The following is a 23,324-nucleotide window of genomic DNA, read 5'->3' on the forward strand; positions in this document are numbered from 1 at the left end:
CAGGAGGCGGAGGTTGCGGTGAGCCGAGATCGCGCCATTGCACTCCAGCCTGGGTAACAGGAGTGAAACTCCGTCTCAACAAAAAAAAAAAAAAAAAAAAAGAAACTGAGAGGGCAGTTGCATCAGAGGCAGACAGTGCTTATGCCCTGGGAAGGTGGCAGGTTTCATCACTGTAGACTCAGGACTGCACTCAGAATATGTGTATGTAATGAAAAGAACCATCTAACCCACCTGTGGATGCATCCGTCTCCTTCTTTAGGCTGGGAAGTACTTGCTAGGCAAAGCCACTTGAAGATGGAGAGCTTGTGTCTTCGTGGAGAAATTAGGGATGATGAATGTAGATACCTAACAGCAAAGAGGTTGCAGAGACTGAGGAAAGGCCATTTGAAAAATATAAAAAATAGACAAAGTCGAGCTTGGTGCAAAGGCTTTTGGAGTTAGAGACCTGTTTTGTAATCATGACCACCAGCTGGGTGACCTTGGGCAAGTTATTTAGCCTCTCAGAGCCTCAGTTTCCTCAGCCTATAAAACGGGTGAAACACCTGCCTTTCCTATGTGACAGGGCTGATATGCTATATCAAGGGTTGGCAAATGACAGCCTACAGGCCAAATTTTGCCTACACCCTATTTCTGTGAAGTTTTATTGGAACATAGTCATACCTATTCGTTACATATCTTCAATGGCTGCTCTCTCATCCAGTGGCAGATTGAGCGGCTGTGATAGAGATTCTGTGGCCCACAGTGCTGAAACAGTCACCGTCTGGCCCTTTACAGAAAAAGTGTGCTGACCCTTGTGCTCAGTGGATGTGAGGTTATACTGTGCCACCATGAACTTGTTAAAAAATTGAAGTAAGTATCAGTTGATAGAAGCATAGGGGAGAGATCACTCCATTTCCCAGGAAAAGTAAGGAAAGCCATGATTTGTTAGATGTTAATGCGTTTTCTTGAAGAAATCTCCATTACGTTTGGTGAATCCTGCACACTTAGCACAGACGGCTGGGAATCAAGGCAGAGGGCCACACCTGGCTTACAGGTCCTTCCAGGTGTTTTCTGTATTGGGGAGAATGATGGGACTTGAAATATATATTTATTATGTATTTTATTATGTATTTATATTTGTATATTTTATGATATATATGTGTGCATATATACACTATATATGTGTATACACATATACACACACATAAAATAGAGATGAGGTCTTGTGATGTTGCCCAGGCTGGTCTTGAATGCCTGGCCTCAGGTGATCCTTCCACCTCTGCCTCCTAAAGTGTTGAGATGACAGGCATGAGCCACAGCACCCAGCCTGAAGTACTTTTCATTCCGTGCTAGAATGAACTGTATTGCAAGCTCATAAGACAGGGCAGGGCAGGGCTTCTGATTCACCTGGGATTCTAGTGCATCTATTATGTGTCAGGTCGTAGTCTTGGTGCCGGGACACCCAGTCCTCATTTTCATGCATCCCACATTGTAGTCTTCAGATGTGTAAGTCTTTAGGAGGACGTCAGAAAGTACACTGTAAACTACCTTTTTGGCTTATTCCCCCCTAACTTTTTTTTTTTTCTTTCATAGAGACGGGGTTTCACCATGTTGGCCAGGATGGTCTCGATGTCTTGACCTCATGATCCACCCGCCTTGGCCTCCCAAAGTGCTGGGGTTACAGGCATGAGCCACCGTGCCCAGCCCCACCCCCCCAACTTTTTATCATGTATTTATTTTTTGAATTGGTGATTGTCGGTGTCACCTTACATTTGGGTGCCACTGTCAGAATCACTACCTGCGGGGGTCTGTCTTGCAGACCTTGACTCAGCGACGGATGAATAGAGTACACTGACACACAGATATTATGCTTGCTAGTTAGGCTGAGGGTCTGTGTGGCTTCTTACAGACTCCTTAGAGAGTGCTGTAAACAGTTGTGACTACCAGCCCTCCCCAGCCAGTGAAACTTGCATTTATTTAGTAAAATTTAATTGACAAAGGCTTGAGTCAGCACTACTAGAGTGAATATTAAAGCACAGGTTCTGATGCATAAATCAAACACTATTAGAGGGTATATACTTGGTCAGCCTCCTCTTGAGAGGACCATCTGGCTTAAAGGTTAGTTTTAAGACTACATGAATAAACAAGTTAGGTAAACTCTTTCACATACTTTAGCTATTTGTTTTACTTATTAACTAAATGTAAAAGGGATTTGGGCTCCATTAGCCAAAACTTCTACTGAAACTATGAAAAAACTTTTGGGCTTTCCAAAAGGGTTTGAGACTATATTCTGTAACTTTCTCTACTATTTTTCCCTTAATATTTTTTGATACTACCTTGAGTGAATTCACACAGGTTATATATTTACATAACAACTTAAAAGTTTTAAAAAGTGAAAAACGCCGGGCGCGGTGGCTCACGCCTGTAATCCCAGCACTTTGGGAGGCCGAGGCGGGTGGATCACGAGGTCAACAGATCGAGACCATCGTGGTCAACACGGTGAATCCCCGTCTCTACTAAAAAATACAAAAAATCAGCCGGGCATGGTGGTGCGTGCCTGTAATCTCATCTACTCAGGAGGCTGAGGCAGGAGAATTGCCTGAACCCAGGAGGCGGAGGTTGCGGTGAGCCGAGATCGCGCCATTGCACTCCAGCCTGGGTAGCAAAAGTGAAACGCCGTCTCAAAAAAAAAAAAAAAAAAAAAAAAAAAAAGTGAAAAACAAGTTTCCTGTCTATTCCTGACACTTAGCTATCTAATTCCCCACCTTAAATGGAATCATTGTTACTGGTTTCTCATATCCATGTATACATGTACATGTTCATTGATTTCTTTAAAAGTCTCTCTTTTTTTTTTTTTTTTTTTTTAAAGAGGGTTCTCACTCTGTTGTCTAGGCTGAAGTACAGTGGTGCAATCATAGCTTACTACAGCTTCAAACTCTTGGGCTCAGGTGATCCTCCTGCCTCAGTCTCCCAAAGTGCTGGATCACAGGCATGAGCTACCACGCCCAACCTGTCCTTTTTTATTTTTTAAAATTGCAAGCCTACAGAAGGATTGAAAGGAAAATATCATGTAACCTTCACCTGGATTCCCCAGTGGTTAACATTTTACCATATTTGCTTTATTTCTCTTTCCTTTCTTCCCACCAACACAAACACACACATATTACTTTTTCTTTCACAAATGTTTTAAAGTGAATAGCAGATAACATTATACTTCACCCCTTACAACTTCAGCAGACATCTCCTAAGAGAGAAGATATTCTCCTGCATACATACATAACCACATTCTCATCATCATACTCAAGAATTGCATCACTAATACAATGATATTGTCTAATACCCAGTCCTTACTCAGATTTCCACGTTTGTGCCAAGAATGTCCTTAATAGTGTTTTTTATAAATCCAAGCTCCTCTGAAAAATTCCTTATTACTTTTAGTTGTCACGTCTATTTGTTTTTTTTGTTGTTGTTGTTTTGTTTTTTAAAGCATTTGCCTGCTTTGCTTTCCTCCTGATCTTTACCTTCATTCTGGGAACTTCACTTTTCTTGTCCCCGTTGCTTCTTTGCCTCTTTTCCCTTGAGACAGAGTTTTAATATCATCATTCTCTTTGGCCCCTGCAGGTGTCAGCCAGCCTGAAAGAGCAGGATGGATCTCGATGTGGTTAACATGTTTGTGATTGCGGGCGGGACACTGGCCATCCCAATCCTGGCCTTCGTGGCCTCATTTCTCCTGTGGCCTTCAGCACTGATAAGAATCTATTATTGGTAAGCCAGTTTTATAATTGATGTTTTCAAGAGCATCATAATATCTGCTTGTTCTTTTTGTGGTTGTTGTCCAACATTTTATTAGGAAATAATTCAGACATACAGAAAAGTTAAAAGGTACTCATCCTCTTTTGAATTTTGAGACTGTTCTTGAAGAATATTACCAGATCAGATCAGTTATTTCAGATTTTTTTTTTTTTTTTGAGACAGAGTTGTGCTCTGTCGCCCAGGCTGAAGTGCAGTGGATGATCTTGGCTCACTGCAACCTCCACTTCCTGGGTTCAATCAATTCTCCTGCCTCAGCCTCCTGAGCAGCTGGGATTTTACAGGTGTGTGCCACCATGCCCAGCTAATTTTTTGTATTTTTAGTAGAGATGGCGTTTCACCATGTTGGCTAGGCTGGTCTTGAACTCCTGGCACCTCGGCCTCTCAAAGTACCGGAATTACAGGCATGAGCCATCATGCCTAACCCTTTCAGGTTTCTGATAGCATGTTTCCCAACCCACATTCCCAAAGTCAGTGATTCTGTCTTCAAACAAGGATTGTATATTTTTATGGGAACTGCTTTGGTATCTTCTTGATCATTGGATTTTTTTTTTTTTTTTTTTTTGAGACATAGTCTCCCTCTGTCACCCAGGCTGGAGTGCAGTGGCATGATCTTGATTCACTGAAACCTCCACCTCCTGGGTTCAAGTGATTCTCCTGCCTCAGTCTCCCAGGGAGGTGGGACTACAGGCATGTGCCACCATGCCTAGCTAATTTTTGTATTTTTAGTAGAGACAGGCTTTTGCCATGTTGGCCAAGCTGGTCTCGCACTCCTGACCTCAAGTGATCCTCCCAGAGTGCTAGGATTATAAGCATGAGCCACCATGCCTGGACTTGATCATTGGGTTCTGACCCTGTGATGTCCTGACAGGTGCAGCAATGTCACTGCAAAATGAACAGGAGAGAGCAGAACCATTGAGATGGCATGTGTAGGACAGAATGCTTTTAGAGTTGTTCTAGAAGTATTCATTAGTAAAGAAGTAACAGAAAGGAAGAGAAGTTTCCAGAATATGTCATTCTTGGACCACTGTTATTATTCTTGCCCTATCTGGATACCACCTGTCCTTTTCTTTTGTATTTCCTTTAGAGTGAACCATCTTTTTTAAAAAATCCTTAAATCAATTGCTTAAAAAAGTGATATAATTATCACTCCCTTAAGTGGAAAGCTTGCCATAAGTAAAATTAATATCAAAAAGTAAAAATAAACAAAACGACATTTAACAGGCTTGTTAAATTGTAGCCTAGATACTGTTGCCTACAAAGGGCTCGCAGTCTCCTTTTACTCTGTTACAAAGCATGAGCAGTGTGAAAGATGTAGCAGCTCTGAGTTGAGGCTTTCTCCTTGTTGGAACCAGGTTAACAGTCAAAAAGAAAGTGAGTTTCTCATGATGTGCTTCATTACCTTTTCATGCCACTGTCTAGTTATCAAATGAAATCGCCCTTCCCACCCCCATGGTGTACAGCCCCTGATGAAGGGAGCACCGAAATAGACCTGGCTCCTCTCTATGCCATATATAAACCCATTAAGATCTAACTGGGACTTCGGGAAGTCGGAACTCACTTCTGTACATAGAAGAGTGCAGGGAGGTGTTATGCCCTTTATCTGCCCTCCTTTCTGGCTCCCTTTTGTTTCACTTTAGTGTGAAATTTTCCGCCTGCCAGCTAGGCTCTGATCCTTGAAAGGAAACTAATTGAATGGAAGGGAGTTTTTCATCTTTCACTCTTACTCTCTGGGGGCTGGGTAGAGAGTTGTGACCCTTTCCCGGAATTACCCAGGACCCACCTTCTGTATTGAGAAAGCGAGACTCACTCTGAAGCTGAAACGCTGTTGCCCCTGCAGTGCTGGTGGCAGGAGTATGTGCTTTGTGGGTTAAGGCTCCTGGATGGCCCCTGACATGGAGAGGCCAGAGTTTGCGTGCCCTTTCTCATGGTCTTGCCAAGGCATCATGGACTGCCACACACAAATGCTGTTTTTATTAACTATATGAAATTGAAGCAGAGAATGCAATTCACTGATGTGGCTCGTAACCATGGATATGGCCCGTAACTATGGATATGGCCGTATACAGAGATGTGATTATGTAAAGGCTAATTCCACCCACCTCGTTTGGAAACCAACCCCAATGCTGCATGGTTCCCCAGCAGTTCCCTGGGCTGTTGAGAAGACCTTTCAGAGTCAGGTGTCAGGGTAATGTTGATGTTTGATTTTTAATGTGAAAAATAAGTTGATAGCAAATAATTTGCTTTTTTAATTAAGTTAAAATCCGTGTAACATAAAAGCCACCATTTTAAAGTGTACAAGGCTGGGCACGGTGGCTCACACCTGTAATCCCAGCACTTTGGGAGGTTGACACCAGCAGATCACTTGAGGCCAGGATGTTCCAGGCCAGCCTGCCCAACATGGCGAAACCTTGTCTCTACTAAAAAGACAAAAAATTAGCTGGGCATGGTGGCATGTGCCTGTAATTTCAGCAACTTGGGAGACTGAGGCAGGAGAATCCCTTGAACCTGTGAAGCGGAGGTTGCAGTGAGCTGAGACCGTGCCACTGTACTCCAGCCTCAGCAACAGAGCGAGACTCTGTCTAAATAAATAAATAAATGAAACATAAATAAATAAAGTATACAATTCAGTGGTTTTAATATATTCAGAGTGTTGTACAACCGTTACTGTGATCTAATTTCAAATTCTTCCACCTCCCCAAATGAGTCCCCGTACCTAGTAGCCATTACTCCCAGTTTCTCCCTCTCTTTATCTTCAGACAGCCACCCATCTACGTACTGTCTCTTTAGATGTGCCTTTCCGGACATTTCACATAAATGGTGCTATACAATGTGTGACCTTTGTGTTTGGTTTCTCTCGTTTAACATAATATTTTCAAGATTCATCCATGTTGTAGCATGCATCACTTTTTCACTTTTTGTTGTGGTTGAATAATATTTCATTGTGTATATATAGATATTTTGTTTATCTATTCATCTGTGGTGGACACTTGGGTTGTTTCCACCTTTTGGCTATTATGAATAATGCTGCATAGCAAATAATTCACTTTTATTAACAAATAATACCACAAAAAAACCCAGAGAGGCCCCACAGCACAGAGCATTCAGACCTTCTTTAATTGGCAGTTTGGATGCATGGGGTCTTAAAGCCTGTCACCCAGCTCAGAGCCGTGGCTGAAAGACAAACACAATGCTCTATTTTGTGAACTCAGGCACACAGGCCAAGAAGAAAACCCAGCTGGTTGGGGAAGATGAAAATCCTAGAAAACCTTTCAGATCATGCCAGGTGGCATTGTGACACAGGGGATTATGATTTTAGTAATAAAACCCATGATGCCATTGCAGAGAGCTGTCAGCAGTCCTGTGAGGCACTTCCTCCGCATCACCAAAATGCACAGACTGTTTCTTCCAAATAGCCTCACCGCAAGTGACATTTACACGATGGTTGTCATAGGATGAGCAGCATCACCATGAGTCACTCATATCCCATAACCACAGCGACTCCTCCAAAGGCCTTCATTTGCTTGGCTGCCAATGATGACCACCAGTGAGTTCACCTTGCAGACCTAGGTGGGTCAGGTTAATTTTCAGGATTGCTACACAAACAGGAACAGCAGGCAGTAGAGGTAGCTTGGCACCTAGTCCCTGTTCCCCGCTGCCGTGCCATACGAGCATAAGGGTTTGGTGAAGTCATCACATCGTGCAAGCTCCTGGAGTTCCCTCTGGGATCGTCTCAGCTCCTCAGGGAACAAGAACAGGTGTCCCCAGTAGGCCACAGCAGGTCTTCAGAGCATCTCTCTCTGGGTCTAAGTGTCCCTGGAGCATGGCCAGCACATTTCCACAGCACTGTGGACTATGGCTGCTCCTGCAGGAGGTACCAAATGCTTCAACGTGAGTCAACAGAGAGCCACAACTGGGGATGCTGTGGCCACTTGCGGATGACATCAGGTCTGATTTTCATTGTGTAATGAAAATATCAGGACTTTTCACAAGATGAAAAAGACTGAGATTTTCTAAGATTTTTGTTTTCCCAAAAAAACTCAGTTGTCAAATCAAGGTAAGAAATCATAGCAAACAGTTCGCTTCTATAAATATAATAAAGAAAAGGGGATAAGAATCGGAAAAGAAGAAATAAAACTGGCATTGTTTGCAGATGACAAAATTGTGTACATAGAAAGTACAAAAAAATCTATAAATAATTTGTTGGAATTAATAAGCGAATTTGGAGCTGGGCACTGTGGCTCATGCCTGTAATCCCAGCACTTTGGGAGGCAGAGGTGGGCAATTGCTTGAGCCCAGGAGTTTGAGACTAGCCTAGGCTGCTCACTGCAACCTCTGCCTCCCTGGATCAAGTGATCCTTCCACCTCAGCTTCCAGAGTAACTGGGGCTACAGGTGTATGCCACCTTACCAGCTAATTTTTGCAGTTTTTTGTAGAGACGGGCTAAAGTCCTGGGCTCAAGCATTCCACCCACCTTAGCCTCCCAAAGTGTTGGGATTACAGCTGTGAGCCACCACGTCCAGCCTGGTTTATTTCTTTTTATTGTGGTAAAATATAGATAACTTTTAAAAAATGGAAAATAAGTGTTGGTGAGGATGTGAAGAGATCGGAAGCCCCTGTGCATTGCTGTTGGGAATATAAAATAGTGTAACTGCTATGCACAAGTTTGTTGGCTTCTCAGAAAGTTAAACATTTAACATATGATCCAGCAATTCCACTTTGAGTATCAATCCCAAAGAATTGCAAGCAGGGTCTCAGTGTGCACACCAGTGTCCATAGCAGCATTCTTTATAATAGCTAAAAGATGGAAATAACCTAAATGTCCAACAGACAAGTGGATAAACAAAATGTGGTATATATACACAATAAAATATGATTCATCCTTAAAAAGGAATGACACTCTGATGCATGCTATTAATACAACATGGATGACCCTTGAGAACAGCTGTGCTAAGTGAAACTAACCAGACACAAAAGGACAAATTTTGTATGATTCCACTTTTACCCAGAATAGACAAACTCATAGAGAAATAGAATGGAGGTTGCTAGGGCACTGGGGGAAGGGAAGATGAGGAGTTCATGTTTAATGGGTACAAAGTTTCTATTTGGGATGATGAAAAGTCCTAGAAATGGATAGTGGGGATGGTTTTACCATGTTGTGAATGCACGAATGTCATTTATTGTACACTTAAAATGGTTAACATGGTAAATGTTATGTTATGCTTATTTTACCACAGTATAAAAAAAATCTATAAGTATTTTTCTTCAGAGGTTCCTGTTAACTAGAAAAAGAGACTTACGGAATGAGGGCTGTGGAATGAGGGCTGTGGAGTCCAGGAGGCTTTATCAAAGACGAACCCCGGGGAGGCCCTCTTTGGAGCTTTTCTATTTAGGCCAATAGAGCCTTCAATGACTTCTGTCCCTGAAAGAGGAGCAATTTGGCTCCTGTACTGAGATTGTAAAAGATCTTGCTCTTGAGACATCTATTCATCCCACCTTAATTCTTCTCTTTGTTTCTGTTCTGTAAGGTTCTGCTTTTGTGAATTAGAGGTACAGCAACCTGTTCTCTATCTCCTATTATCATTAAACCAAAGAAGTTGTTTTTTCCATCTGGGCCACTAGTCTTTTAGAATTTTTCAGCTGACCTGGTGTCTTAGAGTTGTCTTCCTACTCTTTCCTTGAGGGGATCATTTGAAAATATTAGTTCTCTGGGTCCGCCTGCAATCCCAGCACTTTGAAAGGCCGAGGTGGGCGGATCATCTGGGGTCAGGAGCTCAAGACTAGCCTGGCCAACATGGTGAAACCCTGTCTCTACTAAAAAAAATACAAAAATTAGCAGGGCATGGTGGCATGTACCTATAATCCCAGCCACTCAGGAGGCTGAGGCAGAAGAATTGCTTGAACCTGGGAGGCGGAGGTTACAGTGAGCCGAGATGGTGCCACTGCACTCTAGCCTGGGCAACAAGAGTGAAACTCCATCTCAAAAAAAAAAAAAATTAGTTCTCCAGCTCCTTGTTTCTGGAGCCTAGATAAAGTTGTCCAGTGGATGCACTAATTTAATGAAAAATATCAAGTGGTACCAAAGAGCTCCATGTGGTAATGAAGAAACCCTCAATTCCTGAGTCTGGCAGTCTGGCCACCTTCCGACCCTGTGTCTCTTCACTCTGGTTCAAGTCATACTTGGCTCTCCCGCAGGCCCTTGCCTCTGCTGTCTCTACCTCCTGGCACCCCTTTTCCAGCCTCCAGCTGCTATATGTTGAGTATCCAGTAGTCTGCTGAGGTTTCATCTTTTCCACTAGGTCCTTCCAGCTCTTCTGTGATCTTGCACTGTACTTTTAGTTATAGAGAATTTGATGATTATAAAAACGTAACCTTGGCTGGGTGTGGTGGCTCATGCCTATAACCGCAGCATTTTGGGAGGCCAGGTGGGCGGATCATGAGGTCAGGAGATTGAGACCATCCTGACCAACATGGTGAAACACTGTCTCTACTAAAATACAAAAAATTAGCTGGGTGTGGTGGCTCATGCCTGTAGTCCCACCTACTCGAGAGGCTGAGGCAGAGGAATCACTTGAACCCAGGAGGTGGAGGTTGCAGTGAGCTGAGATCCTGCCACTGCACTCCAGCCTGGCAGTAGAATCAAACTCCATCTCAAAAACCAAACAAAACCAAACAAAAATGTAACCCATTTGAACCCTACTCCAGGTACCAAAAATAATAAATAAAAAAATTATTTTAAAATAAAAAGGTAACACAAAGAAAATGTAAATTACCCATAATTCCTGGAATAATTTTCTTCAGTGCTTCTTTTGTTCTTCCTGCCTCTCTCCCCAACCACCTCATCTATGTATACTTAACAGTTTTTTTTTTTTACAGAATTGGAATCCATGCTATTTTAAAAAATTGGGTCCTGTTTCTTCACTTGACATCATGTCATAAATATTTTCCCATGTTATTTAATATTCTTTGAAAGCTCAGTTTTAAATAATAACAAAATATGACATTGCCTAGCTATATGGTAGTTTATCTAATATATTTCCTGTTTATGGATATTACGGTTAGTACTGATTTTTTTTCTAATTTAAATAACACATAACACTGGCTGGAACAGCATTAAAAATTTTTTTTTCAAGGTTTCTGCTTATTTCCTTGAGACAGATTATTCTTGGAACTGTAATTACTGGGTCATCAAGGGGCATGAGGTTTCAAAGATTCTTGATATTTTATGCCACATTGCTTTCAGAAAGGCTGAACTTTATAACTGGTTATATATAAACACACACACACACACAGGCCACGTGCAGTGGCTCAGTGGCAGGATCACTTGAGTTTGAGACCCAGCCTGGGCAACACAGGGAGACACGGTCTCTACCAAAAAAATTTAAAAATTAGTCAGTCATGGTATATGCACCTGTAATTTCAGCTATTCAGGAGGCTGAGGTGGGAGGATCAGTTGAGCCCAGGAGGGCAGGGCTGTAGTGAACCATGATTGTGTCACTATGCTCCAGCCTGGGTGACAGAGTAAGAGCCCATTTCAACAAAAAACCCCATCACTTTTCTAATTTAGAAGCTCATAGAGGGTATTAATATTTTTAATAAATTTTTTATTAAAAAATTTGGGGGGCTACATAGTATATATATATGGAGCACCTGAGATGTTTTGATACAGGTATGCCATGTGAAATGAGCTCATCATAGAAAATGGGGTATCTGTCTCTGTAAGCATTTATCTTTTGAGTTACAACCACTCCAGTTATATGCTTTAAGTTACTTTAAAATATACAACTAAGTTATTGACTATAGTCACCCTATTGTGCTATCAATAGTAGGTCTTACTCATTCTTTCTATTTTTTTTGTACCCATTAATCATCCCCACTTATCTTCTACGCCCAGCCACTCATCCCAGCCTCTGGTAACCACCCTTCTACTCTCTATGCCCATGATCTCCATTGTTTTGATTTTTAGATCCCATAAGTAAGTGAGAAGATGTTTGTCTTTCTGCGCCTGGCTTATTTCACTTAACATAATGATCTCCAGTTCCATCTATGTTGGTTCAGTATTCATATTTTTAATTACTAGTGAACTTGAACATGTTTTCTATGTTTGTTAGTCATTAATGTCTTTTCTACTCTGAGGTACCTTTTCATTTATTTTGCCTAGTGTTGAATTGGGGTTTTAGCATGGCTGAGATCAGTTTGTAAGCTTTTTATTTATTAAGGATATCAATCTGTAGCTGTCATATTCATTGCAAAATTTTCCCCTAATTTTTCCTTTTAATTTTTGGCAAATGACATATTTGGAAGGACAAAATCATCTTTACATAATGCTAGTAACCATAATGTATTGAATACTTAACCATGTCCTGAGCATTGAACAAAACTTTGTACATGGATTACCTCATTTAATCTTTGCTATATTCTTAGTGGAATGTAGCATTTCCTCATATTATAAGATTACATAGTGTCTTATTCCATTTTGTGTTGCTGCAGCAGAATACCACAGACTAGGTAATTTATAAAGAAAAGAAATTTGTTTGGCTTATGGTTTTGGAGATTGGGAAGTCCAAGAGAGTGGTGCCAGTATCTGGCAAGGACCTTCCTGCTGTGTCATCCCATGGTAGAAGGTAGAAGAACAAGAGACTATAAGAGTGAGCCAGAGGTAAGAGGGTGCCAGACTCACTTTTATCAGGAACCCACTCCCTCAATAATGGCATTAATCTATTTATGAAGGCAGAGGTGTCAGGACCTAATTACCTCTTAACAGTCCCACCTCACAATGGCAGTCAAATTTCAACATGAGTTTTGAAGGGAACACTCAAAGCCAGTAAGTAGTGAGCTGGGATGTGAATGGGTGAACAAAGTCATGTTATGATGTTTTGATTACAATTTTGAAATATACTTGCCTTGTTGTAAGAAGAGCTTTTAAACTAGCCAGTGCTATTATGTTCTTTACATTTTGAGTAGGCAGTGTAGTAATTACAAAAGCTTCAAAAGAAACTGGCCGGGTGCGGTTTAACTGGCTGGATGCCTGTAACCCCAGCACTTTGGGAGGCCAAAGCAGACTTATCACTTGAGGCCAGGAGTTTGAGACTAGCCTGGCCAACATGGTAAAACCCCATCTCTATTAAAAAATACATAAAGTAGCGGGTGTGGTGGTGCCTGTCTGTAATTCCAGCTTCTCAGGAGGCTGAGGCAGGAGAATTGCTTAAACCTGGGAGGCAGTGAGCTGAGCTCGTGCCACCATGCTCCAGCCTGGGTGACAGAGAGACTCCATCTCAGAAAAAAAAGAAACCCAGTAAAAGTCTGCCTTCCATCTCTATTCCCTGTCCACCTGTTTCTCATCTTATTCCCTACCTCCACTCCAGATATTCATCTTAATAGTACCTTGTGGCTGGACACAGTGGCTCACGCCTGTAATCCCACCACTTTGGGAGGCCAGTGCAGGCAGATCACTTGAGACCAGGAGTTTGAGACCGGCCTAGCCAACATGGCGAAACCCCAACCTCATCTTTACTAAAAAAACAGGAATTAGCCAGGCATGGTGGTGTGTGCCTGTAATCCCAGAAACTCAGCAGGCTGAGGCAGAAGAATTGCTTGAACCCTGGAGGTGGAGGTGGAGGTTACAGTGAGCCAAGATTGCCCCAGCCTGGGTCGCAGAATAAGACTTTATCTCAAAAAAAAAAAAAAAAAAAAAAAAAACATGCCAGTTAGAATGGCAATCATTAAAAAATCTGGAGACAACAGATGCTGGAGAGTATGTGGAGAAATAGAAACACTTTTACACTATTGGTCGGAGTGTAAATTAGTTCAGCCATTGTGGAAGACAGTGTGGCGATTCCTCAAGGACCTAGAAATAGAAATTCCATTTGACCCAGAAATCCTATTACTGGGTACATATCCAAAGGATTATAAATCGTTCTACTGTAAGGACACATGCACACGAATGTTTATTGCATCACAGTTTGCAATAGCAAAGACCTGGAACCAACCCAAATGCCCATCAATGATAGACTGGACAGGGAAAATGTGGCACATATACACCACAGAATATTATGCAGCCATCAAAAACTATGACTTCGTGTCCTTTGTAGGGACGTGGATGAACCTGGAAACCATCATTCTCTGCAAACTGACACAAGAACAGAAAATCAAACACCGCACGTTCTCACTCATGGGCAGGTGTTGAACAATGAGAACACATGGACACAGGGAGGGGAGCATCACACACTGGGGTCTGTGAGGGAGAACTAGGGGAGTGGCAGCGGGGGGGTAGGGAGTTGGGGAGAGAGAGCACAGGGAGAAATGCCAGATATAGGTGAAGGGGAGGAAGGCAGGAAATCACACTGCTATGTGTGTACCTATGCAACAATCTTGCATGTTCTTCACATGTACCCCAAAACCTAAAATGCAATTAAAAAAAAATTTGGCCACCTCAGCCCACAATTAAATCTCACTCAGACAAGGAAAAAGCAAACAAACAACAACAACAACAAACCCAACCAACCAAACAAAAAAATCTTATGTATGCTCCCATGGTTTTTGTATGCAGAGAAAAGAAAATATGAATATGTATCCTCTCTCCCCCTCTGCTTATTTTATACAAAGAGTTAAGAGCAGTCAGTTTAGGTTATTTGCTTTTGCAAGACTTGGCTACTTCTTAGTGTAAAGTAGCTTACAAAGTGCATCTCTGATTGAATTAATTATCCCTCATCTTGGAGGGATTCACCATGCAGAGGGTTCAATTTGTTTAGATGGTAATTTCATATTGAAATCGATTTGAGGCCAAAGTCCAGCACTGCCAAGTCTTATGTAACCAGCAGAAGCTGAGCTTTCAACCAGCTGCCATATGTTATGAGGAACACAGCCAGAGGACCAGTGCAGATGGTTCTCAAGAAACAAGTTACCGCTCTCAAAATCTCTAGAAAGACATAGTGTCAAAAGGTTATTATGTGTGGCATGCTTCTTAAGAAAACACCATATTTCCCATCTTAGAGTGATTAGTAAAGCATATACCAAAATAGTTCATTTAAGGCGTTCTCTGGAATGGTCTGGCTTCATGTTCCCTGAGGGTGAAGCTCTGGTGAGTGATGGAGGACAAGGGCTGGAGAAGTGTTTGTGTTTCCACTAACTAAGACTTACAGAGAGGACCTGTGCCTTTCTTGAAGCCACTCATCCAGAGCTTACTGACTTTGCTTTGTCTTTATTTCCCACCCCCTCCAGGTACTGGCGGAGGACATTGGGCATGCAAGTCCGCTATGTTCACCATGAAGACTATCAGTTCTGTTATTCCTTCCGGGGCAGGCCTGGCCACAAACCCTCCATCCTCATGCTCCACGGATTCTCTGCACACAAGGATATGTGGCTCAGTGTGGTCAAGGTGCAATTCTAGATTCTTCTCTCTTATAAGAAAAGGGAGTTGGGTGTGGTGGCTCATGCCTGAAATCCCAGCACTTTGGGAGGCTAAGGCAGGAGGATTACTTGAGTTCAGGAGTTTGAAACCAGCCTGGACAATATAGAGAAACCCTGTCTCTAAAAAAAATAAAAAATTATCCCAGCTACTCAGGAGGCTGAGGTGGAAAGATTGCTTGAACCTGGGGGGTCAAGGCTTCAGTGAGCCATGATTGTGCCTCTACACTTAGCCTGGGCAACAGAATAAGACTCTGCCTCAAAAAAAAAAAAAAAAAAGAAAAAAAAAGGAAGAGAAAAAAAGGGTTTCCACTAGGACATGATGTCATCAACAGTGGTAGAAAGCAAAGGGAACTCAGAACTGTGATGGTTCAAGTCATATGAGAACTAATGCAGTGTGGCCTGGCACAGTGCCTCATACCTGTAATCCCAGTGCTTTGGGAGGCCAAGGCGGGCAGATCACTTGAGCCCAGAAGTTTGGGACCAGGCTGGGCAACATAGGGAGACTCCATCTCTACAAAAAAATACAAAAAACTTAGCCAGGTGGCATGCACCTGTGATCTCAGCCACTTGGGAGGCTGAGATGGAAGAATCACCTGAGCCTGGGAAGTCAAGACTGCAGTGAGCCAAGATCATGCTACTGTATTCCAGCCCTGGAGACAGGAGTGAGACCCTGTCTCATAAACAAACCACAACAACAATAACAAGCTAATGCAATATGTTCCTCTTTCTTTTGTCAGAAAAAAAATGTATTGTGTTGAATATTATATATAAAACCTATGGCTTAGAAATCTTTTCACCTCATGGATATTTCTTTGGGGAGGTTTCTGACACAGCTATATCTCAGAACTGCTGTGATGATCAGAGTTGGCAGAGTTGCCCTTTTAAAGAGTCATTTGTTTTTTTGTACTCCAAGTTTCTTCACTTCCTTCCCCTCCGTCTTCTTCCTTCATTCTTTCTTTGCCTTTCCTTCCCACTCCCTCTTCTACACCCATTTTTTTCTTTTCCTTTGCCATTTAGAGAAACAGTCTTGATCTGGCAGCTTTCTGGAAGAGTTCTCCAAGTCACTTTTTGTCTTGGTTTACTTGGGTGTGGCAACTTGCTGCCCTGGGTAAGCGTGATCAGCTATGAACGTTGAGGCTGGCGGAAGTCTTGAGCAGAAAGCATCCCTGGCTCCCACCTCAGGCAAGACCATACCTGAGGGATCCCAAGTATCATCTCCACCAGGAGGAAAGGACTCACACAGCCTCTAGTTACTTGTGTTCTTATTTCCAAATTCCACTATGAGGACAGTCGTCTTCATGCCTTGATGAACCCCTTACTTTCTGCCCGCCTCCTCAGTAAGCATCTTTCTTCTAACTGGATGTTCATTTGTTGGTAACTTATGTTTCTCAGTTTCCTGGTTAAAACTGGTACATATCTAAATGGAAGAAGGTGTTTTAGGATACGAATAATTTTGAGAATTAGACCTTGATGTAAAAAGAAACCAAACAAACCAGAATTGGGGTGATCAGATGTGATTCTTGGGGAAAACATTGCTTCTGTTGGCTCTGGAGCTGGCCAGGATATGGGAGAACAGAACCATCCTTTCCAGTTCCAAGTCAGCAGCTGCATGGCTGGAGTAAGTGTGGAAGGGGTAGGGGAAAGGAGGAGGTAGTACGTGTCAACTGGTATGAAGAAACAGCAAGAGACTTAAGCCTGCTGCCCCGACTTTGTCCCCTTTTTACAGGCATCTCCTGAGCCTGCCTCCATCTATGTATTAGTCTTTGGGGGCCTCTGCTCCCAATGAGGATACTGGCAATGCTTATTCACATTACTGGGGTAAAACACTTAGTGGCCAGCCACTTGCAGTGGGACACCAAGGCAGGTGGGCAGATCATGAGGTCAGGAGTTCGAGACCAGCCTGGCCAACATACTGAAACACCATCTCTACTAAAAATGCAAAAAAATAAAAAAAGTATTCAGCCGTGGTGATGTGCACCTGTAATACCAGCTTCTTGGGAGGGTGAGGCAGGAGAATCGCATGAACCTGAGAGGCAGAGGTTTCAGTGAGCCAAGATCATGCCATTGCACTCTAGCCCAGGTGACAATGCAAGATTCCATCTCAAAAAAACAAAAAAAAAGCACTGAGTGGCCAAGACTCATACATCCCCAGGGATGGCTGTCCAGGTCACTTAGTACATGGGGCATCCTCCCAAGAAAATGGGCAGACATGTTTGGTACACCACATACTGACTCTTTGGGTCTGTGTGTCCTCAGTTCCTTCCAAAGAACCTGCACTTGATCTGTGTGGACATGCCAGGACATGAGGGCACTACCCGCTCCTCCCTGGATGACCTGTCCATAGATGGGCAAGTCAAGAGGATACACCAGGTAAGCAGAAGGCTCCACCAAAGATTGCCCAGACTGTCTCAGCCACTATTGCATGTCCAAGGCTGGAGAGCAGGGAAGAGAGTCCCATGCTACCTCCTGACCCGTTTCTGGTACAGCCTGTCTACAAGTGATTGAAGCCAAATGGCAACCTGATATCTCTGGTTGGCAATGGAGGGCCAGGGCCTATTACAGACTGTTCAACTCTAAGCCTATTGGCAGTTGTTTGTAATGAAGTACAATCTGAGCATTTTGTCAACTCTTTGGAAAGGGGTTTAGAATTTCTTAAAACCAGTTCCCTCCCTAGGGATCTATTGTTCTGTTTACCAGCTATATGATAACAGTAATAGCCCCTCGGCCTAGCTGGGGAGGGTGTTCTTCACATTATAACCTGCTTTAGTATCTATTGCTAGCACCTATTTTAGAATCGAGCTCTAGCCTTCTCTGGCTGGGCCTTCAAGGTCATAGGAATTTATGAGCCATTTCAGAATGTGGTAGCCCATAAGTTTCAGGCCGACCTTAAGTACTTTCCCCAAATGAGGATATTTAATATCTGCTTCCTCCAATAAAGTGTTCTTTAAGTTAGGCCGGGAACCTTGTCTTTTTGGCTCTTTGCTGTGTTTTCAACATCTAATCATAGTTTCCTACACATAATAGATAGCCAATAAATATTTTTTAGATGGGTGAATAGGTGGGTAGATGGCTGATTGGATGATTGGATGGATAGATGGATGGATGGTCGGATGGATGGGTGGTTGAATAGATAAATGGATGGTCAGAGGGACGAGAAGAGCTTTAAATTAGGGGAGGAGCCCTCTAAGTACAGCCCATGAACTATGATTAGCTTGTACCTATTTTTGTAAACTAAATTTTATTGGAACACAGACACACTGATTCATTTATTTAATACATATTGCCTTTGACTGCTTTTGTCTGCAACACCAGAGTTAAATAGTTGCAACGGATTATATGGCTCTCAAAGAAGAAAATATTTACTCTCTGGACCTTTATAGAAAATTTAATCAGCATGGGCAATATGGTGAAACCTCATCTAAAAAAAAGAAAATTAGCCAGATGTGGTGGTACATGCCTGTAGTTCTAGCTACTCAGGAGGCTGAGCTGGGAGGATCTCCTGAGCCCCAAGGTGAAGGCTGCAGTGAACCTTGGTGATCAATCTACCGCACTACAGCCTGGGCAACAGAGTGAGACCCTGTCTCAGAAAAAGAAAAGAAAGAAAAGTTTGCTGACTCATTAATTAGCAGAATCCCTGTTGATTTTATATTTATAAATGACCTCTCAATCTATTGTGCCAGATAAAGAGAAGTCTGTACATGCCACAGTGCTCATCTTATAATAGATCCAGTAGAGTTTCAGACTCTCTTTAAACAGTAGTCATTTTCAGTTTTCCATAGGAAGCCCAGGGGGTTTCTATGCTGTAATCACCATTGTCATTGTCTACAGCTGTATAACCAAGCTGCTTTCTCATTTCCCTTCCTAGTTTGTAGAATGCCTCAAGCTGAACAAAAAACCTTTCCACCTGATAGGCACCTCCATGGGTGGCCACGTGGCTGGGGTGTATGCTGCTTACTACCCATCAGATGTCTCCAGCCTGTGTCTTGTGTGTCCTGCTGGTAAGTTATGAGGCTGAAACATCCCTCCCCAGGGATGAATCCCTAAAGAAACAGGTAACTAGTCATAGCAACTCTGCTATGACTATTTTTTAGAATCATCTTTTTGATGTATGCTTGAGAGATATGCAGTGTTTTATTGATAACTCCAACCAATAGTTAGATAATCATAATCATAACCAGACTGATTTTGAAAATACAGAACCAGCCTTGTTCCACCAAGATTTTGAGGTGGGGTCAGGCACAGTGGCACATGCCTGTAATCCCAGCACTTTGGGAGGCTGAGGCGGGCAGATCACGAGGTTAAGAGATCAAGACCATCTTGGCCTACATAGTGAAGCCCTGTCTCTACTAAAAATACAAAAATTAGCTGGGCGTGGTGGCACACACCTGTAATCCCAGCTACTCGGGAGGCTGTGGTGGAAGAATCCTTTGAACCCAGGTGGTGGAGGTTGCAGTGAGGTCGGATTACAGACATGAGCCACTGCACCCAGCCTCTCTCTCCCTCTCCCTTTGGTGCTTTTTATTGGGGTATTATTTACACATATGTAGTAAATTGTCCAAATGTAAATGTGCATCTCAATGACTTTTTACATACACAGTTACTCCAGCCTGGGTGACAGAGCAAGACTCTGTCACAAAAAAAAAAAAAAAAAAAAAAAGTCAAACTTTAGTTTCTCTATTGTTTTATGTAAGTATGTCAACGTGAACTGAAACATATTCTCAGTTATTACCATTTGAAGTTGGATTTTTAAATTTATTTTTCTTCCATAAGTCTTCAAACTTGTGTTTATAATATATAATAGATAAAAATTGTATTTTTTCCTCTTTCTCCTCTATCTCCCTTTTTTTTTTTTTTTTGGAGACAGAGTCTCACTCTGTTGCCCAGACTGGACTGCAGTGGTGCAATCATGGCTCACTGCAGCCTCAACCTCCTGAGTTCAAGCAATTCTTGTGCCTCAGCCACCCACCCAAGTAGCTGAGGTTACAGGCATGTGCCACCATGCCCAGCTAATTTTTTTGTATTTTTAGTAGAGGTGGGGTTTTACAGTGTTGGCCAGGTAAACTTGAATTCTGTTGGCCAGGATCCTGTTGGTAGGAATCACTTGAACTCTTGGCCTCAAGTGACCTGCCCACCTCCGCCTCCCAAAGTGCTGGGATTACAGGTGTGAGTCACCATACCCAGCCTCTCTCTCCCTCTCCCTTTGGCGCTTTATTGGGGTATTATTTACATAGTAAATTGTCCAAATTTAAATGTGCATCTCAGTGACTTTTTATGTATGCAGTTACCATCCAGGTCAAGATATTATGCCCATTTTATAAATGGGAACATTGAGGCACAAAGAAATTCATTAATGCCAAAACCACAATAGGATCAAGAGTCCAGACTGCCTGACTCCAGAACCCAAACTGTGATGTTTGGAAGTCCTTGCATATTTACTGCCTCCTTTTATGACTCATATCCTCTGCTTCCTCTGTATGATTCAACTAGAATCCAGCCATGAGTTGAACATTTAGTGACTTTTACTGAAACTTAACTAAATTGACATTTAAAATCCTTCTGCTACTCTGAAAGCGAATCAGTTTTGAAATGTTAAGGACGTTGAAATTGAAGACAGGCCACCAAAGGGTCTTCTCCCTCTTTTTTTCAAGTACCATATCTGAAATTATTTGATCTTATAATAATAAGTTCGAGAATTGAAGGAACAGCATCTATGGAAGGTTTTTAGATTTTAAATCATTTATGGGAAGTAAAATCTAACTGGCTTTTTCAAGTATAGGTTTGTTTGCTCAGAGAAAACATTTACATCTGAATTGCAGTTGGAGATTTAAAATTAAGTTTTTATGTGAAAATGAAAAAGTAGAAATAAACTCAGGATTATATTCTACCAAGGGTTTTAAAATAAACTTTACAAAAATTTTGAAATAATTTTAAATTTAAAGAAAAATTACAGTGATGGTATAGAGAGCCCCATGTAACCTTTACTCAGTTCCCCCATTGTTAATAGCTCACATTACTACAGTAAATTTGTCACAACTAAGAAACCAGCATTGATATATTACTGTTAACTGAACTCCAGGCTTTATTTGGATTTCATTTAGTTTTTCAGCTAATGTCCTTCGTCTGTTCTGAGATCCAGTCCAGGATACTACATGACATTTAACCTAGAGTTAGTTTTAAAAAGAGAGGAAATAGATAATGTCATCTGCTGCATGGCACCATGAAAGCCATACATCATACCTGTGTTAGATTTCAAGGGTTTGCTGTACATAGATTTATAAAGTGTGGATTTCTGCATCACAACCGATATTATTGATGCTACTGCCTTTCTTTGTAAAATCTAGCTCACATCTGTAATCCCAACACTTTGGGAGGCTAAGAGGGGAGGACTGCTTGAGGCTAGGTGTTCAAGACCAGCCTGGGGGAGACCCCATCTCTACAAAAATATAAAATTAAAAAAAAAATCTAACATGTACACTTATGTTTATTACAGCACTGCTTACAATAGCAAAGACTTGGAACCAACCCAGATGCCCATCAGTGATAGGCTGGATAAAGAAAATGTGGCGCATATACACCATGGAATACTATGCAGCCATTTAAAAAAACGAGTTCATGTCCTTTGCAGGGACATAGATGAGGCTGGAAGCCATCATCCTCAGCAAACTAACACAGGAACAGAAAACCAAACACTGCATGTTCCCACTCATAAGTGGGAGCTGAACAATGAGAACACATGGACACAGGGAGGGGAACATCACACACCGGCGCCTGTCAGGAGGTGGGGGTCAAGGGGAAGGAAAGCATTAGGACAAATACCTAATGCATGTGGGGCCTAAAACCTAGATGACAGTTTGTTAGGTGCAGCAAACCACGATGGCACATGTATACCTATGTAACAAACCTGCACCTTCTGCACATGTATCCCAGAACTTAAAGTGAAAAAAAATCTAATCATTTGGCTAAGCTAAATGCCTAGAACCTTGCTTCATGCTGGAAGTGAAAATGAGTTTTGCCCTCTTGCATACTTCTGTGGACTCTGGTGTCATGCCCTGAGGTGATGGGAGATAATGAGCAATCTCAAAGAGAATCCTTCTCAACAGTGGCCTAGTGCTCTCCTAGAGGAAGAGCGACTCTGGAGAAGGCAGCAGGGTTGCTGCCCCGAAGCAAGGAACAGCTTCGAAGACTCCCAGTTCCCCTGTGTTTTGTCATTGACCCCAAATAAGAAAGTACCGCCTGAGTCCAGGCCAAGGGAAGGAGTAGTCATTCGTACCAGCCCTGTTTTTTCTTCTGGTCATGTGTTTCCTCACATTTCCCATCAACGATCAGATGTGCTCAGGCAAGTTGTCTTCAAGGCTAATCCTTCTTAAATTCTATCGTACATATGAATCCCCTGGCAACTTGTGAGAATGCAAATTCTGGTTCAAGAGGCTCAGGGAGGGGCAGCGTCTGCATTTCTTGCAGGCTTTCAATGCTTCTGGTCCACAGACCGCAGTGTGAGTAACCAGTCCCTGAAAAATGTGGAAGGATTTTTTTGTGTGTTTCTCGATGTGGTTTTGATTTGAGCAAGGATGGCAGTACCAGCAAAAAAGAAATTTACTCATGAAAGAAACCTGAAATGTATTAACTCAGGGCTCTACTGGAAGTTCCCTATATAAAATGGGGTTGGTAAGAAGGTGGATGTATTGTCAAACCATTTGGGTTTGAATCTCACAGGCCTGCAGTACTCAACTGATAATCAGTTCATACAACGGCTCAAAGAACTGCAGGACTCTGCTGCCGTGGAGAAGATTCCCTTGATCCCGTCTACCCCAGAAGAGATGAGTGAAATGCTTCAGCTCTGCTCCTATGTCCGCTTCAAGGTGCCCCAGCAGGTAACGTGGCTGCAGCAGTGACACAACTACCCTCCCCAGAGGCTTGGGGGCGAGTGCCAGCTTCCTCCACATATGCCCTCCTTCACCTAATCATTGACTCCTCCTTGTCCTCTTCTGTGTACATTCAGAAGTGTCTCTGCAGTCCCTGCGACATGCCAGGCACTGTGCTGGCACAGTGGTCAATAAAGACAAGAAGCTCCCTGGGCAGACACGGTCCAGTGGGGGAGGTAGACAATGACAAGTAAACAATTACCA

At 42.5% G+C, this 23,324-nt stretch overlaps 1 protein-coding gene across 6 annotated transcripts in view; it reads left to right on the forward strand.

Moving 5' to 3' along the window:
- Positions 1–23,324, forward strand: part of ABHD6 (abhydrolase domain containing 6, acylglycerol lipase) — a 55,534-nt gene that overhangs the window by 16,495 nt on the left and 15,715 nt on the right. For 5 of the 6 annotated variants that reach the window (XM_032290266.1, XM_032290267.1, XM_032290271.1 and 2 more), the window contains 5 exons: positions 3,601–3,744; positions 15,010–15,166; positions 17,455–17,568; positions 19,064–19,196; positions 22,912–23,069. In XM_032290266.1, coding sequence (XP_032146157.1) covers positions 3,626–3,744; positions 15,010–15,166; positions 17,455–17,568; positions 19,064–19,196; positions 22,912–23,069 — 681 coding nt within the window. In that variant the 5' untranslated portion in view covers positions 3,601–3,625. Of the gene's footprint in view, positions 1–2,984; positions 3,076–3,600; positions 3,745–15,009; positions 15,167–17,454; positions 17,569–19,063; positions 19,197–22,911; positions 23,070–23,324 lie in introns of those variants that run through there. The other variant, XM_032290270.1, reaches the window with a different exon arrangement.

This window comes from Sapajus apella, unplaced genomic scaffold, assembly GCF_009761245.1.
Source record: "Sapajus apella isolate SASKATOON/1434 unplaced genomic scaffold, GSC_monkey_1.0 scaffold23, whole genome shotgun sequence".
Classification (NCBI taxonomy): domain Eukaryota; kingdom Metazoa; phylum Chordata; class Mammalia; order Primates; family Cebidae; genus Sapajus; species Sapajus apella.